Source organism: Leucopleurus acutus, assembly GCF_964270905.1.
Source record: "Leucopleurus acutus genome assembly, chromosome: 14".
NCBI lineage: Eukaryota > Metazoa > Chordata > Mammalia > Artiodactyla > Delphinidae > Leucopleurus > Leucopleurus acutus.
This window is the reverse complement of record NC_139156.1, coordinates 19,371,143-19,387,044: the sequence shown is the minus strand read 5'-3', so window position 1 is coordinate 19,387,044 and position 15,902 is coordinate 19,371,143. Positions and strand designations below refer to the sequence as shown.

The following is a 15,902-nucleotide window of genomic DNA, read 5'->3' as shown; positions in this document are numbered from 1 at the left end:
GGCCTTTTGGAAAGGTGTAAAATTATTTCAGCTCATTTGAACAAAAATAATGGAGAAAACAACAGATTGATAGCATTCCTGTATGTGAAATGTGCATGGCTGTGTAGACAAAGAATTTTGTTTTTTCTTCTAGGAAAACAGACAGTTGCTAAATGAAAGAATTAAGTTAGAAGGTATTATTACTCGAGTAGAGACTTACCTCAACGAGAATTTAAGAAAGCGCTTGGACCAAGTAGAACAGGTATGTTCTTTTTCTAGGGTTCCTTGACAAGCATAACCTTTTGATAATGCTTATATGAGAGACTCTGATTTAGAGTATGGGCTCTGGGGACAGAAAGCCTAGCAGTCTGACCACCTGCCCTGGCTTGGAGTTCTAGCACTGCCACCTAGTGTACAGTACTGGGCAAGTCATTTAATATTTCTAAGCTCCAGTTTCCTCTTGTGTAAAATAAGCATAGCAGTAGTACCCGTTTTGTATGATTATCTGGCACATTCTAGGTAGTAAATATTAGTTATGAATATTTTCTCATCAGTAGTCAGATGCTAAGAAGTTTTCTGGTAATTTTTTCCCCTTTAATGGATACATTAAGTATTTACAATTATTTTAAATATGTTTTTTGGTTTTCTTAAGTGTTTATTCAGACATATCAACAGCTATATAAACGGCAGTTATAACATTTTGAAACTAACAAAATTCATATTTTTGAGGTTTAATGTTCTTAAGTTCCTTTTGTGTTGTAGGAACTCAATGAACTGAGAGAGACAGAAGGGGGTACTGTTCTCACTGCTACAACCTCAGAACTTGAAGCCATCAATAAAAGAGTAAAAGATACCATGGCACGATCAGAAGGTGAATTTTTATTTAGTAAAAATATTTTTGGTATTTAGTTAAATTTAGCTTACTGGTTTTATAGGATTGTTTACTACAAAATGAAATATCCAAATAGGCAAAAGCATGTACCAATAGTTTTATGTGTTTTCCATCATCATAAACAGTTTATAGTGAACAGAGTTTAGGGTGTTGATTATAAATAGTAACCTTTGTTTTGTTGAAATGTTTGTGACAATTTTATGAGAGACCATAACATTACTAGTTTCATTGACAAAAGTACGAAATAGCTGAATCAAGTTTCTTATCACTAGTTGCTGAGAAGAAAACTATTTTAGGTTTTTATAAACATTAAATGTAAACTGTATACCTTGACTCATGTACACTCCCAATTTTGTTCTGAAGTTTTTCATAAGTTTTCACAGTAAAATTTAAACCTATTTATTTTGATAGATTTGACCTTGAAAATCTTTGGTCAGCTAACACTCTGGCTTTAAAAACAGGTGTTTTGGGGAAATCCCTGGCGGTCCAGTGGTTAGGACTCTATGCTTTCACTGCTGAGGGCCTGGGTTCAATCCCTGGTCATGGAACTAAGATTCCTCAAGCCACGCAGCTTGGTCAAAAAAATAATAAAATAGGTGTTGTGGCCTAATTTGGTTTTCCCCCCATTTTAGATTTGGACAATTCCATTGATAAAACAGAAGCTGGAATTAAGGAGTTGCAGAAAAGTATGGAGCGCTGGAAAAATATGGAAAAAGAACACATGGATGCTATAAATCATGACACTAAAGAACTAGAAAAGATGACAAATCGACAAGGCATGCTACTGAAGAAGAAAGAAGAGTGTATGAAGAAAATTCGAGAACTTGGATCACTTCCTCAGGAAGCATTTGAAAAATACCAAACACTGAGCCTCAAACAGGTAAATCTAATTGGTTTTAAATTTGAAATCTCATTGCAAATTTCCCTGTATGTGGATTTATTTACACATTTTTTTCCTCTTTATAGTTGTTTCGAAAACTTGAACAGTGCAACACAGAATTGAAGAAGTACAGCCATGTTAACAAAAAAGCTTTAGATCAGTTTGTAAATTTCTCTGAGCAGAAAGAAAAGTTAATAAAGCGGCAAGAAGAGTTGGATAGGGGGTACAAATCAATCATGGAACTGATGAATGTACTTGAACTTCGAAAATATGAAGCTATTCAGTTGACTTTCAAACAGGTATGTTTCTATTTGTAGTAAACACACAAGCTAAAGTCTTCAGGTATTATTCAGTCTATTATTCAATTTGTAAAGATTTCTAAACTTTTTTTCCACTGATAATTGGATCTGAAACATGCAAACAAATCCAGTATATAGGTTGCAAATATAGTAACTGGAATGTTTTATACAGCTCTTAAAGGGGATCCAATCTGTTATTCTTGTTCTTAAGATTAAAAAAATAAAACTATTTTTGATTGCTTTTAAATTTTATCTTTTTTTAAAAAATACATATTCCAGTTGACACCCTATCTATCTGTCTGTCTATCTGTTTATTTTAAGGTATCCAAAAACTTCAGTGAAGTATTCCAAAAGTTGGTACCTGGTGGCAAAGCTACTTTGGTGATGAAGAAAGGAGATGTGGAAGGCAGTCAGTCTCAGGATGAAGGAGAAGGGAGTGGTGAAAGTGAGAGGGGCTCTGGGTCACAAAGCAGTGTTCCATCAGTTGACCAGTTCACTGGAGTTGGAATTAGGGTAAAATACCTTTACATTCAATTTTCCCCAGAGCGTTATCATAGTAGAATTTGTAGACTATTTTGCGAATCTAAATTGGTACATTTTTACCCCTTTGAGATATAACTCATTAAATATTTTCTTAGGTGTCATTTACAGGAAAACAAGGTGAAATGAGAGAAATGCAACAGCTTTCAGGTGGACAGAAATCCTTGGTAGCTCTTGCTCTGATTTTTGCCATTCAGAAATGTGACCCAGCTCCTTTTTACTTGTTTGATGAGATTGACCAGGCTCTGGATGCTCAGCACAGAAAGGCTGTGTCAGGTACAGTTTTGGTTTCATAGTTTCATAGTAACTTGCTAGAAATGATAACTTACCTCTTTTTTTTTTTTTTTACTTTTTTTTTTTCCCTTCATCCCCACTCCACTAAATTCCCTCACTTTCTTTTTTTAAAATATTTATTTATTTATTTTTGGCTGCATTGGGTCTTCGTTGCTGCGCTCAGGCTTTCTTTAGTTGTGGCGAGCGGGGGTTACTCTTCGTTGCGGTACGTGGGCTTCTCATTGAGGTGGGTTTGTTGCGGAGCATGAGCTCTAGGCCCCGCAGGCTTCAGTAGTTGTGGCACGTGGGCAGCAGTAGTTGCGGCTCGCAGGCAGCAGTAGTTGTGGCTCGCGGGCTTAGTTGCTCCGTGGCATGTAGGATCTTCCCAGACCAGGGCTCAAACCCATGTCCCCTGCATTGGCAGGCGTATTCTTAACCACTGTGCCACCAGGGAAGCCCCAATAGCTTACCTCTTTTATAGTATATTTCTTGTTGCCTGACATATCCAGGGAGCCTGGACAGGGTATTAGTAAATAAAATAATTTCTCTTTGAACAATTTTTCAAAAACCTAGTATTAGACTGCAAAGTTTAGTTCTGTGAGAAATAGATGTAATAATTGAAAATCCTCCTCCAGTTAAACTTTTATACAAACGTCTCTCCTTTAAACACTTTTTCTCAATGCTTGAATAGTCCCTGTCATAAACAATGTTGATGTGTTTAAATAATCTATATGTGATCTTTAGTAAGTTTATGCAAACAAATCCAGTATACAGGTTGGGGGTGTAGGTAGCAGGAAAAGGTTGCTTTTGGTTTTTTGTGTGAGAAAATTTACTTTGCTCTGACATTATTTCTAATGCTGTGTTAGAAGGTGTTGCTTCTTTATATTCTGTAACTAAATTATTTGTGTTAAAGATTTATCCCTAGTTTACGAAACAAGTTGATATTTTTTGTAGATGTATGCATGCAGGCAGTTTTAAGTTTTAGGTAAGAGTAAAAAGATAGTTGCTTTTTAAATTTTCATTTCAACTGAAAAAAGGGTTTTATTAGATTACTATTTCTTTTTACAGATATGATTATGGAACTTGCTGTACATGCTCAATTTATTACAACTACTTTTAGGCCTGAATTGCTTGAATCAGCTGACAAATTCTATGGTGTAAAGTTCAGAAATAAGGTAATTTTTTTTATATTAAGTTTTAAGTTTATGTAGTATTCAATCCATTATACTGTTGAATTCTTGTTTTATGTTACTTAAGTATGAAAGAAAATTTAGAAAGTTATTGAAAAAAACTTAAAATGCCTGTGAAGGTTATCAGTTTTTTTTGTAGCATTCATTGCATTGGTTTTATTTTTATTGGCATTAAGAGACACTATCTTCCTATCTATCTCTTTAGTGCTGATTTAATTCACAGTCTTAAACAGTTACATAAGTTCATTTATATTTGGTTAGACCACACAACTCTTCCTGGTGCTTTCAGCCTTAAGATTCTTTAAAATAGCAAAGTAATAAAAACTGAACAAAAATATGGTTCAAATATTTTTAAACTCATGCATTGAACAAACAGCATTGTAAATAAAGGTTTTATCAGTCAGTGTTTTAGAGTCATTTGACTTGTTATGTAAAATATTTAGGTGATTGGGTGTATTTTTAAAATATTACCCTATACAGGGGAACACTGATATATTTCTTTAAGATTTAACAGATTTTGTTTTTAACATTTATTTTTCAGGTTAGTCATATTGATGTGATCACAGCAGAGATGGCCAAAGACTTTGTAGAAGATGATACCACTCATGGTTAATTGGAAAATACTTCCCATTGGTTTGGAAGATGTGTATAGTAATATGATCCTCATACCCAGGAACTGTAAATTTAAACCTAAATATCTGGTCATTATTAATAGTTTTCAGACTTAGAGCATACATAGCCCTTTTATATTTCTGTCATTGTATTTTATAACATGCTCTGTAATGTTACATTTCTACTTATAGTTTAAGAATTTTTCCCACACAACCTTTTGTAAAGTGTCCTCCTATTTTAAATCTTTTAAAATGTGCTAAATAGTCTTTCCTAATTATTTTATCTGTTATATTGCCTCTTTTTTATAGCTTCAATTAAATAATTGGTTTTATGACTAACTTTGTGTTTTATGTGGCTTTTTATTTATGGTTCTATGATTAGAAACAAATTTTTCTTAAATATCTACCTTTTGTTTTGCTTAAGAAAAGGTCTGCCTTCACCTAAAAGTTTGTTTGTTTTTTTTTTGCGGTACGCGGGCCTCTCACTGTTGTGGCCTCTCCCGTTACAGAGCACAGGCTCCGGACGCGCAGGCTCAGCAGCCATGGCTCACGGGCCCAGCCGCTCCGTGGCATGTGGGATCTTCCCGGACCGGGGCACGAACCCGTGTCCCCTGCATTGGCAGGCAGACTCTCAACCACTGCGCCACCAGGGAAGCCCCTAAAAGAAGATTTTTAAAACACAGTTTAATATTCTGTTGAATTACAGCAGTGATTCCCAATCCTGGCTGCATTTTTAAATCCATAAGTGAGCTTATAAAAATGTAACATTGCTGGGCTTCCCTGGTGGCGTAGTGGTTGAGAATCTGCCTGCCACTGCAGGGGACATGGGTTCGAGCCCTGGTCTGGGAAGATCCCACATGCCACAGAGCAACTAGGCCCATGAGCCACAACTACTGAGCCTGCGCATCTGGAGCGTGTGCTCCACAACAAGAGAGGCCGCGACAGTGAGAGGCCCACACACTGCGATGAAGGGGCCCCCGCTCGCTGCAACTAGAGAAAGCCCTCGCACAGAAACGAAGACCCAACACAGCCAATAATAAATTAATTAAAAAAAAAACGTAACATTGCTGAAATCTTTCCCTAGACCACTTGAATCGAAATCTTTAAGGCATAGGGTCTTGTTCATTGTTAATTCTAAAGTTCTGCAAGGTGATTCTGACCCTCAGTGAGGGTTAGAACCCCTGCTTTAACTCAATGTAACAGTCCTTTAAAAAGTATTTTTAATTTAAAACGGCAGTGTGTTTAATAGAAGTTGGGGAGAGTATCCAAGAAATTGAGCTATAAAATTTCCTTGTTTTTCTGGATAAGTAGTTTGGAAAACCTTGTTATTGAAACATTGGTCTTTTCCCAGATTAGAGCTTTGCTGCTTATTGTGTTTTAAAATTGCTTTATTGAGGTAATTCATACCGTAACGTTCACCCATTAAAATGGTGCAATTCAGTGCTTTTTAGTTTATTCACAGAATTGTGCAACTATCTCTACAATCTAATTTTAGAACATTTCAGTTACCCCAAAAGTAACACTGTACCCATTAGCAGTCACTACATCTCCCTCTCCCCTTATCATTTCTCTGGCGACCACAGATCTAATTTGTGTCTCATACTATGGATTTGCCTATTCTGGACATGTCATATAAATGGAATCATACAGTATGGGACCTTTTGTGACTGACTTCCTTTATTTAGCATGTTTTCAAGGTTCATTTATGTTGTAGCACATACCGGGACTTGATTCCTTTTTATTGCTGAATAATATCCCATTGTATGAATATACAATTTGACCCTTGAACAACATGGGTTTGAACTGCTCAGGTTCACTTATACTTGGGTTTTTTTCAGTATAGCACCTGTATTGTCATTTTATTGATCTTTAAGTATGAGGATAAAGATTGTGTTCATAATATGAGGAATCAAAAGATCTAGGGTTTGAGGCCTTATTCTATCCAAACTGTTTTAGCTTCCTGCCCTTGGGTGAGTAATTTATCAATTCCTTTGTTTTTGAGGCGGAGATAACAGTACATGAATTTTCAACCCCAAAGGGGAGTCAGCACCACTAACCTATATGTTGTTCAAGGGTCAACTGTATACCATGGTTTGTTTATCCATTCATTAGTTGGACATTTGGGTTGTTTCTACCTTTTGGCTATTATAAATAATGCTATTTATGAACAAGTTTTTTTTGTGTGAATATGTTTTCATTTTTCTTGGGTATTTACCCTGGATTGGAATTGTTGGCTCATATGGTATGTCTAACATTTTGAGGAACTGCCAGACTTTTCCAAAGGCTGCACCATTTTACATTTCCACCAGTAATATATGAGGGCTATGTTTTTTTCCACATTCTCACCAATACTTATTTTTCTGTCTTTTTAGTATAGCCATTCTTATGTGAAGTAGTACCTCATTGTGGTTTAAATTTGCATTTTCCTAATGACTAATGATGTTAAGCATCTTTTTATGTGCTTACTGGTCATTTATATATTTTCTTCAGTGAGATGTCTATTCATATATTTTGCCCATATTTAAATTCTGTTACTCGTGTTTTTATTGTAGAATCATAGTTAGCATTATTATAGAATACTAATAACAGAAGTTAGAGTTCTTTATTCTGGATGCAAAAGACCCTTGTCAGGTGTGTGACTTGTAAATACCCCAGCCCTTGGATTGTCTTTTTACTTTCTTAATGGTATCTTTTGAAGCATAACATTTAAAAGAAATAAGCTCGTTTGTCCAGATTTCCTCCTAAGGACACCAGTCAGATTGGATTAGGGCCCACTCTCTCCAGCCTTATTGTAACTTGATCACCTCTTTAAAAGGTCCTACCTCCAAAACAGCAGTGATATTTGGAGGTAGTGGGTTTGGGACTTAAACATGTACATTTGGAGGGGGGATACAATTCAGCCCATAACAGTTACCGTGGTACATTTTTCCCCCAACGTGGGTACATTTAGTTTTTCAACTACAGATTTTGCCAGTTTTTCCACTAATGCCTTTTTTTCTCAGATCCCACAGAGGATACTACATTACTTTTACTTGTCATGTCTCCTCTGGTCTGTGACAGTTTCTTAGTCTGTTTTTCATCCTTGACAGTTTTGAGGACTGCTTTTCAGATGTTTTGTAGAATGTCCCTCAATTTGCCCTTGTCTGCTATTTTTCTCATGGTTAAACTGGAGTTAAATATATAATACTATAGAGGTGAAATGTCCTCATCACATCACATCAGCAGTGCCTGTTATTAACATGCTTTATCACTGGTGATGTTTACCTCGATCACCTGCCCAAGATTGTTTGTCAGGTTTCTTCACTATAGTTACTTTTTTCCCCCTTTGACACTCCTTTGGAAGCAAGTCACCAGTACAGCCTATACTGGGTTGAATACTCTTGTGTCCTTGGAAATCTCCCTTATTCTACTAGGTCTTTTTTGTAGATTCTTTGAGATTTTCATATGCAAATAGAGACAGTTTTATTTCTTCCTTTTTAATATATATACCATTTATTTCTTGGTGACTTTTGTTTACCCTCAGAGTTTATAGTTGTTATCTACAAGAGGTTTGGTTTGTTAGGAGTCTCCATTGGTGGGAGCCAGAAATCCCTAAAGAGGCACTTCTAAAATGAGGAAAAAGTATTGTGACTTTAAAATGTACATTCACTTTGAGTTTTCATTTTGACCAGCTGAACCTCTGTAGAGTTTAAACGTTCAGTATATTGTTTATAGTTTTGCCATAATATAACTGATCTTCCCTAACAGAGAATTTGGTATAAGAAATATTCTAAGACCCCATTCAAAGGGTTATGTAAGCACAGTATCTTTCTGATATTCCTAAAATGTTTCTTAAGCATCTCCCCAAGAATAGTCATTATGAGTCACTACCTGTGGAGATTGAAATGGTATATAGTTTATGGTCTATAACTTTGCCCTGATATGACCCAAACTCTATAATAAAGAATTTGGCAAGGATGTTACCTGCATGCCATCATTCTAGAACTTCCTAATAATCTTAAGCATGTCCCCAAGAATATCAGTATAAATGAGACTCCAGTGGATTTGTAACAATAAGCACCTAGATAATGAAACATAGAATATAAATATAAAACCCATATTCCTTGTTATATCTCAGTCATAAATTTATTGTTTTATTTTTATTTTTGCGCCGCGCTGCACAGCTTGTGGGATCTTAGCTCCCCGACCAGGGATTGAACCTGGGCCCCCGGCAGTGGATGTGCAGAGTCCTAAGCACTGGACTGCCGGGAAATTCCCTATAAATTATTAATTCTTAATGAAAATGAATAGAAAAATGTGACAATCCTGGACATACTTGGCTAACCCAGAAACTTACAGGAAGGAAAGAAATTCACCAAAGGAATTAGCCAGTGATTCATAAATCTAAAAAGTGCTTCTCTGTGGCTGGATAGCCCTGTCCTGATTTTTCCACTTTGAGATTTTGTTAATATTGTTACCAAGTATTAGTAGATTTGAAGTGTGAATATAATTTATATCCTGAATTTTTCACTTAGTAATACGATATAAAATATTCCTCTGTTTAACCTCTTGAGAAACAAAATTTTAATGGCCACAAAATTCTGTCAAATAGAAGTAGCCTAATTTACTTAAAATACCTCCTCCTATTGGGTGCTTAGATTGTTTCCTTTTGGCTACAATGCCAAAAACAAACCCCCTTAAACTGAGCATTTTTACACAGAACTGTGGAAATTTAGGATTATTTTCCCAAGATAGAAAGTTGTTTGTATAATTTTTGCACGTTTTTAAAAAATGTAAAATATGGAATGGTTAGCTCTTTGTTCTCCCTGGTTAACTATGGAAGTAAGAGATATTTTGTACCATAATTGTACAGTGTTGATTGGTCCTCCTCGTTACACCCAGTAACAGATTTTAAGGGCGAGTTACCACCATCTTTAGTTTTCTTTACCTTTTCCCTCCCCACCCTTCTCCCCTTTTCTTTTGCCCTCACCTATTTAGGTACACTCTGATCACTTGTGTCCCTGAATGTCCTAGGGGGATTGGGTTACTCCCGGTTGTCAGACTTCTGCATGAAAGATGTTAGTGTTGCTCCATAAATCTGCCACCATGTGGCACCAAGTCTCCCCTTCCTAGAGACAGAGAGTCTCCTGGGTGTAAGAGCCCTTGTGGCAGCCAGTAACTGCACAGGGATATGAGGCAGCATAGAGATTAGGTTTTCAAGGAGAATGTGGATATATTTACTCTCTCAAGTCATCACATTGGTTGGTATAAGTCTATTGCAAAGAGGACATTAACATTTGAATGTCAACTTTTATGTATTCTCTGTGCTTCAGACCAGTGCATGGCATGTTGATTATATAATACACAAGCAGTCAGGTGTGCAGTGATGCCAAGTCCTGCTTTAGCCTCATAAGTTAAGTCTGAAATTTTTCCTTCATTTAAGATGATAGTTATAAAGACTGGTAACATAGAAGTACATATAGGTGAGAGAGAAAAACAAACAGTAGAAAGTTGAATTTGACGGACATGGATGTGAGACCAAATCATTTGGAACCAAGGTCACAGAGGCAGTTAATGTGTAACATAGTAAAAGGGTCGTGCCACTTCTAAGGCAGAAGCCTTTGCTAGGAGAGGTTTTTCAAACAGGAATCTATCATACGCCCTCAGAATTAGAAATGATGACTGCAAAGGTTTGCTTCAGCTTTGTCTATGCAGCTATTTATTTCTCCTGATATTCTAAATCTCAAGTTACTTTGTTTATTTCCAGAACCGCTAGAGGGGGACCTTGACGCATGCCAACCCCTCCATTTTTCCAGTCTAGTTTTCAAACTAGTTTCCTCTTTAGTTCCTCATTAGTAGAGTTCCAGGAGCAATGAGAAGGTCAAGGTGTGATATTCTTGAGACTGCCCTGTTGCTGGAGCTTATGAGCTAAGTGCTCATAGAGCGGATGCTTTCAGCCAAGGTACCTAGTGCTCGCAACAGGTTGTATTGCTATTTAGAAAGATACACAGCAGCTGTTTAATAGGATCTTGTTAACAAAATGGCAACACTTTCTTCCAACAGCCCTACTTGTTTCTCAGAGCAGCATTTTTTTCTGCTGGTGCCTTCTGAATCCTTCTGTAGACCCAGAAGAGATTGTCTTCATTTTCCCTGTTTCCTATTTCTGACTCACACCTTGCATCCCTTAATGGAAACACCTTCACCTATTACGTTGCTTTTCAGTTTACCATTTCAGCATCATCTCCCCAACACTACTGAGTCAGAATTAGGATCTCTTACATTCTCTCACAGAGTGATGACAATACTTAATGATCTGTTTTCTTGTTAGAAACCTAGTTAGCACCCCTGTAGCCTTGGAGAAAGCACTATTATCCTCTTTAGGATTTTCCCAGAAGTCCAGTTTCTGTACTGCTGGAGAATAAAGTGTTCATCCTCTCGGTGAGCAGGTGTGAAGGAGCATGTGTGCCTGCCTGTGCACATGCACAGCCCTGCCTCTGTGCCTCAGCTGGCGTCACACAGTGGCCTAAATCTTATCCACCCTAACACTCCATCCATCCATGCCCCTGATGCAAATACTGGCACCAAGCGTGGCCTTATGATGCACTGGAGTTTAAGGCACAAGTAGAGAAATAAGCAACATGGTGTTTCACTTCTGAGGTGAGAGTGTCTATCTTTCATCTCAGTTGTGAGATTAAAGCTCTGGAAACTTCAAGAAAGAGAAATTACTGAAGCTGCATGCCAAAGAGGTCTTTCTAGTGACTCTGCTTTCTTTTTCTTGTGGACACGCTCCTGGGGTGTCTGTCTAACCTCTGCCCTTGGCTGGGTATTAAAATGAAACGTTTGGGGACTTCCCTGGCAGTCCAGTGGTTAGGACTCTGCTCTCCCAGTGCCCAGGCACTGGGTTCGATCTCTGGTCAAGGAACTAAGATCCTGCAAGACACGCAGTGCGGCAAAAAAAAAAAAAAAAAATTTCAATTTCAGGTGGTCGACTTGTAAGTGGTCCCCGAAAAGGAACTGCAAATCCAAAACCAGGAGCCCCCATCCCCCCCCCACCCTGTATCACACAAGCATCTTTGCAGAGGAGGATGCTGGCTGAGTGCTTTTGATTCCGGAATTCTCTAGCAGTTAACCATCAACTCCTCTTAAGTCCCCCAACCCTATTCTCTGCTCCCAATTTGAAAAAGGCAAAGGTTGCACATTGAGCACTGCCACCACTGCCACTCTTCCCTAGCCTCTTAGAGCTCAGTTTTCCCTGAGGAGAGCCTGGGTTCAGTCCTCATTCATCTTATCTTCCAGTTCTGAAGAGCAGAACTGTGATTCTGTGCCCCTTCCCATACCATCCCTTTTCTCTTTTGGTTCTCAAATCCATTTAATTAGCTTCACTTTGTAGTTTGCAGGTATAGGAAGGTTTTAAAGCAGTAACTTGAGACATTTGAGGTAGAGGCAGACTTGGAAGTTGATAGAACTAAGAATAGTTCCAGGTGACCAAGCCTTTAGACACACTAGTGCAGGGGCAGGGCACGGGGGGGGGTAAAAATTTTATTTGTTCTTCATGGCTGAAAAGGTTCTCCGGTCTCAGGAAGTCAGGCCCCCTTTCTGGGACCTCCACAATCTATTCTTGCTCCAAAAGATTGAATCTGAAAGCAGGAGCGAGGGCAGAACTCTCATCTGAATCAAACCTGTGCTTTTCCCCAAAGTTCTTTTCCTCTGTCACGTTAAAAACAAGAACCTTTTATTTGCCTTACTTTAGAGCAAAATCCCTTTAAAACCCTGTACCCTGTAAGCACTATGAGGACTGGGGCCATGTCTAAGTTTCTGTTTTGCTGTTTGTTTTTGCCGTTTTTATGCAGAGAGTGTTTGTAGAACGAACAATTGATGATAGCAGCTGGCACTTACTGAACGCTTACTATGTGCCAGGCTCTGTGCTCAGTGACTTATGTTCTTTATGGCAGACAAACCTCACAACAGCCCTGAGAGAGGAACTGCTGTCCTCGTTTTCCAAAGAAGAGGCTATTTCCCCACCCCGAACCCCAGTCACACAGCTCTACGTGGGGGCAGCCGGACCCCAGCCCAGGTCTGTCCTCCTCTGTGGTCCACAGGCACGTGGTGCCTCCCCGTCAGTGAGACTTCCTCCTGCCTGCGGGCCGTGTCCTGGGACACCCCAGGCTGCTTCTCCCCTCCGACTTCTCCCTCAGACTCTTTCTATCATCGCCCTGGTTCCCTTTGACAGGGTTCTCCCCATGCGGAAGGGGGCATGGATGCTCTGCAAAGCTATGCTCTGTGGGGTCCACTCTGCCCCACCCTAGGGGTGAACCTGGTGGCTGGGGAAGAAGCTGGAACAATTTAGTAGATGTTTGACGAGAAGTGTATGAATACCCCATATCCTGGTGGAGTTCTAACAGAAACCTATGTTACCCAGGCCTTGCCTCATCATCAAATTCACCTGGAGTGGTTTTTTTTAATCCCGCCCCCCGCCCTTTTTTCTTTTTCTTTTTCGGCCATGCCGCACGGCTTGCAGGATCTCAGTTCCCTAACCGAGGATTGAACCTGGGTCACGGCAGTGAAAGCCCCAAATCCTAACCACTAGACCACCAGGGAACTCCCCACCTGGAGTGGTTTTGGAAGATGCAGTTTCTCCCGCCTTTTCCCCTGGAGATTCTAAATCAGCAGGTCTGGGGCAGGGCGCAGGAAGGCCTCAGGTCCTGCCTGTTAACTGGGGAAATCTACGGGCCTCAAAGACTGGGCTCCAGCCTGTTGAAATCCTTGACCTCTGGAACAAAGAATGGCCAGTGACCTGGGAGAAATCCTTTTGCAGACGTGTATGCGAAGGAAAGCAGCAGACTTTTTTGGTTATGCTTCATCCAAAGAGGAAAATGAAACTTTCATCTGAACCGAGGTAAAGAGTGGGTGGCAGCTGGTTGCAGGGGGGCGGGTGGGAGGGAGGCCCCTGCGACTGGCAGTCCAGAGCCGCCACTGTCCCAACCCGCCTCAGGACTGTTCCACCTCCCCCATTGTACTGGGCACTTTAAACGAATTCCCATCCTGAGGGGAGAGTAGTTTTAAACTTACCAGCTTGACTCACGGGCTTCCTCAATAGAAGGGGCCTGGAGGCTCCCAGCTGAGGGTCCGCGCCTGCTGCCAGCAGTTCTAAGGGTGACACTCGGGGGATAATCACCGCCCTGGTGCTGCAGTGGACGCAGCTAGAGGGCCTGACAGCTGCTCCCTGCTGCCCTGATACCTTCCTTGCACACCTGAGGTTTCTGGGGAGCTTTTGTAGAAAGCCAAGAGCCAGGACCCAAGATGAGTGTGACCAACTCAGGGTGTCCTCTCGCCCAGCCAGGGAGGAAACCCCCCTTTTCTTGATCCCGTTTTTTTTTTGGACACACCGCACGGCTTGCAGGATCTCAGTTCCCTAGCCAAGGACTGAACCCGGGTCACGGCAGTGAAAGCCCCAAATCCTAACCACTAGACCACCAGGAAAACCTCCAGTGCCTCTTGCCCAGAGTCCCCACTAGGAGCAGTCCTGACCTCTGATGTGCACCAGGCCCTGCTCTGGTAGAAGCCCCAGGCCTGCCCAGGCTGTCACCGGCCTCACTAGGGCTCCGGTTCCTTCCAGACGGCTTCCCGCCCTCCTGGCTGCCTTCACCCCTGGGCCTGAGGCGAGGTCCTTGCAGCCAGCCATCCTCCATACCTGCCCCGCCTCCTCCGAAACCTCTTATATCGCAAAAGCTTCTGGAACCTTCAGCCTCAATCTCAACACCTGAAACCTTCCTTCTACCCCCCTGATGATTTCCTCTGAGGTCTCTCATTGTTGAAGCCCTTTTGATGGAGACCACATTTTCTCACCCGTCTCTTCTCGCAGGCTTAGGGAGAGGGACCCGTGAGCTCCGGGCTCTCTGTTGCCACTTTGCGTCATCACTATGTTCAGCAGTCGCCCCTCTGTAGTTCCATCTACCCCCCCTCCTCCGCATCCCCCCCCCCCACACACACATCACCACCAGCATCCTAAGCATCACTGCTCTCAGGACACAGGTGCACTTGGCCTTAAGCTTAGCCTTCCTCTCCATCCACAGCCCGTCATCCTCCACAGGGGCTGCATTCTTTCCAATTTCCACCCTGGGGGATCCTCCCACCCCAACCCTGGCCTCTTCCTAGAAACGTGAGGTCCGTGTTGAAGCATCATTTTTGAAAAGTTGAAAATACGATTCTCATACACAATATAGTGAGTGTGTGTTAAGAGATTTATCTCATGATTGAGGGAACCAGCAGCATGACAGAAGCTCTATAGGTCAATAAAACTATAATCTTTGGGGTTATTTTTCTAGCCTACAAGGATCATTTCCAACTTCCCAATCCTCTATTTCTTTCTAAGTTAACATCTAACTTTGCAGAGTATACACCCTAATCAGTGGAAGACAGTGTGTCAAACGAAATGGCCTTCCCTTAGAGAGTCAGAAGGCCCCTAGGGGGCCTGTTGGACACTGCTGTAGTGTGACCTTCAAAGAGCATTCAGTAGGCTTGCGCCTTATTTCCAAGAACTGGGTACATTTTCTAAACATCCGAAGGCTCTTGGACCCCCCGCTCTAGCCCTCAGAACTGTGACCCTGAGGAAAGTAGCTCACGGACTTGCAGGGTTGGAAGGGGGAGGCTTAGGAAAGAACACCTCGGGTCAAGCCCAGCTGAGTAGGTGTAGGGATGCTAGGAAGGAAAGAAGTGCAGAAGAGAGAGGGGTCCGGGGCCTGTACCACAGGGAATGGATGGGTCGATGTGGCGGGGACTGGTTTTACTCGACGAGCATTTGGTGAGGACCTGGGATGTAAAAACCTACGAGTTAGGTGCTATGATGAACCCAGTTTACACGTGAGGAAGCAAGCTTAGATTAGGAGCAGGCCCAGAGTCGCCAAATTCATAACTGGTGAAGCCCAGCATTAATCCAGGCCTGGGCCTCCTGTGCGAGGCCACTGGGTGGGAGGTGGAGGGGGCTTCCTCTGTGTGTGCGCACGTGTCCGCACTCTGGTGCAAGGGAGGAGGCGCCCCTACCACCCGTCTAAACAAAGCCAACTGCAGGATTCCTCACATCCTCACCGCGGGGCCCTCGTTCCTGCCCCTCTTCAGCAGCCGCCGCCTAAGACCCCAGAGAATGAGCTCGGAGGGCGGTGCCCCCAGCGATGACGGCAGCTGGCAGGGCCTCTGACAGCTTCGTCCTCCGCTTGCTTCCGCGTTGTTCGCAGGCAGGATGGGCCTCTGCTTTCCTGTTCG

General features: G+C 41.4%; 1 protein-coding gene across 1 annotated transcript in view; it reads left to right on the top strand.

Annotated features, from left to right (window-relative positions):
* Positions 1-5,124, top strand: part of SMC3 (structural maintenance of chromosomes 3) — a 32,414-nt gene extending 27,290 nt beyond the window's left edge. The window contains exons 22-29 of the mRNA XM_082854384.1: positions 134-241; positions 742-850; positions 1,504-1,751; positions 1,838-2,050; positions 2,372-2,563; positions 2,689-2,866; positions 3,932-4,038; positions 4,595-5,124. Coding sequence (XP_082710510.1) covers positions 134-241; positions 742-850; positions 1,504-1,751; positions 1,838-2,050; positions 2,372-2,563; positions 2,689-2,866; positions 3,932-4,038; positions 4,595-4,666 — 1,227 coding nt within the window. The 3' untranslated portion in view covers positions 4,667-5,124. The remainder of the gene's footprint in view (positions 1-133; positions 242-741; positions 851-1,503; positions 1,752-1,837; positions 2,051-2,371; positions 2,564-2,688; positions 2,867-3,931; positions 4,039-4,594) is intronic.
* Positions 5,125-15,902: the final 10,778 nt, after the last annotated feature.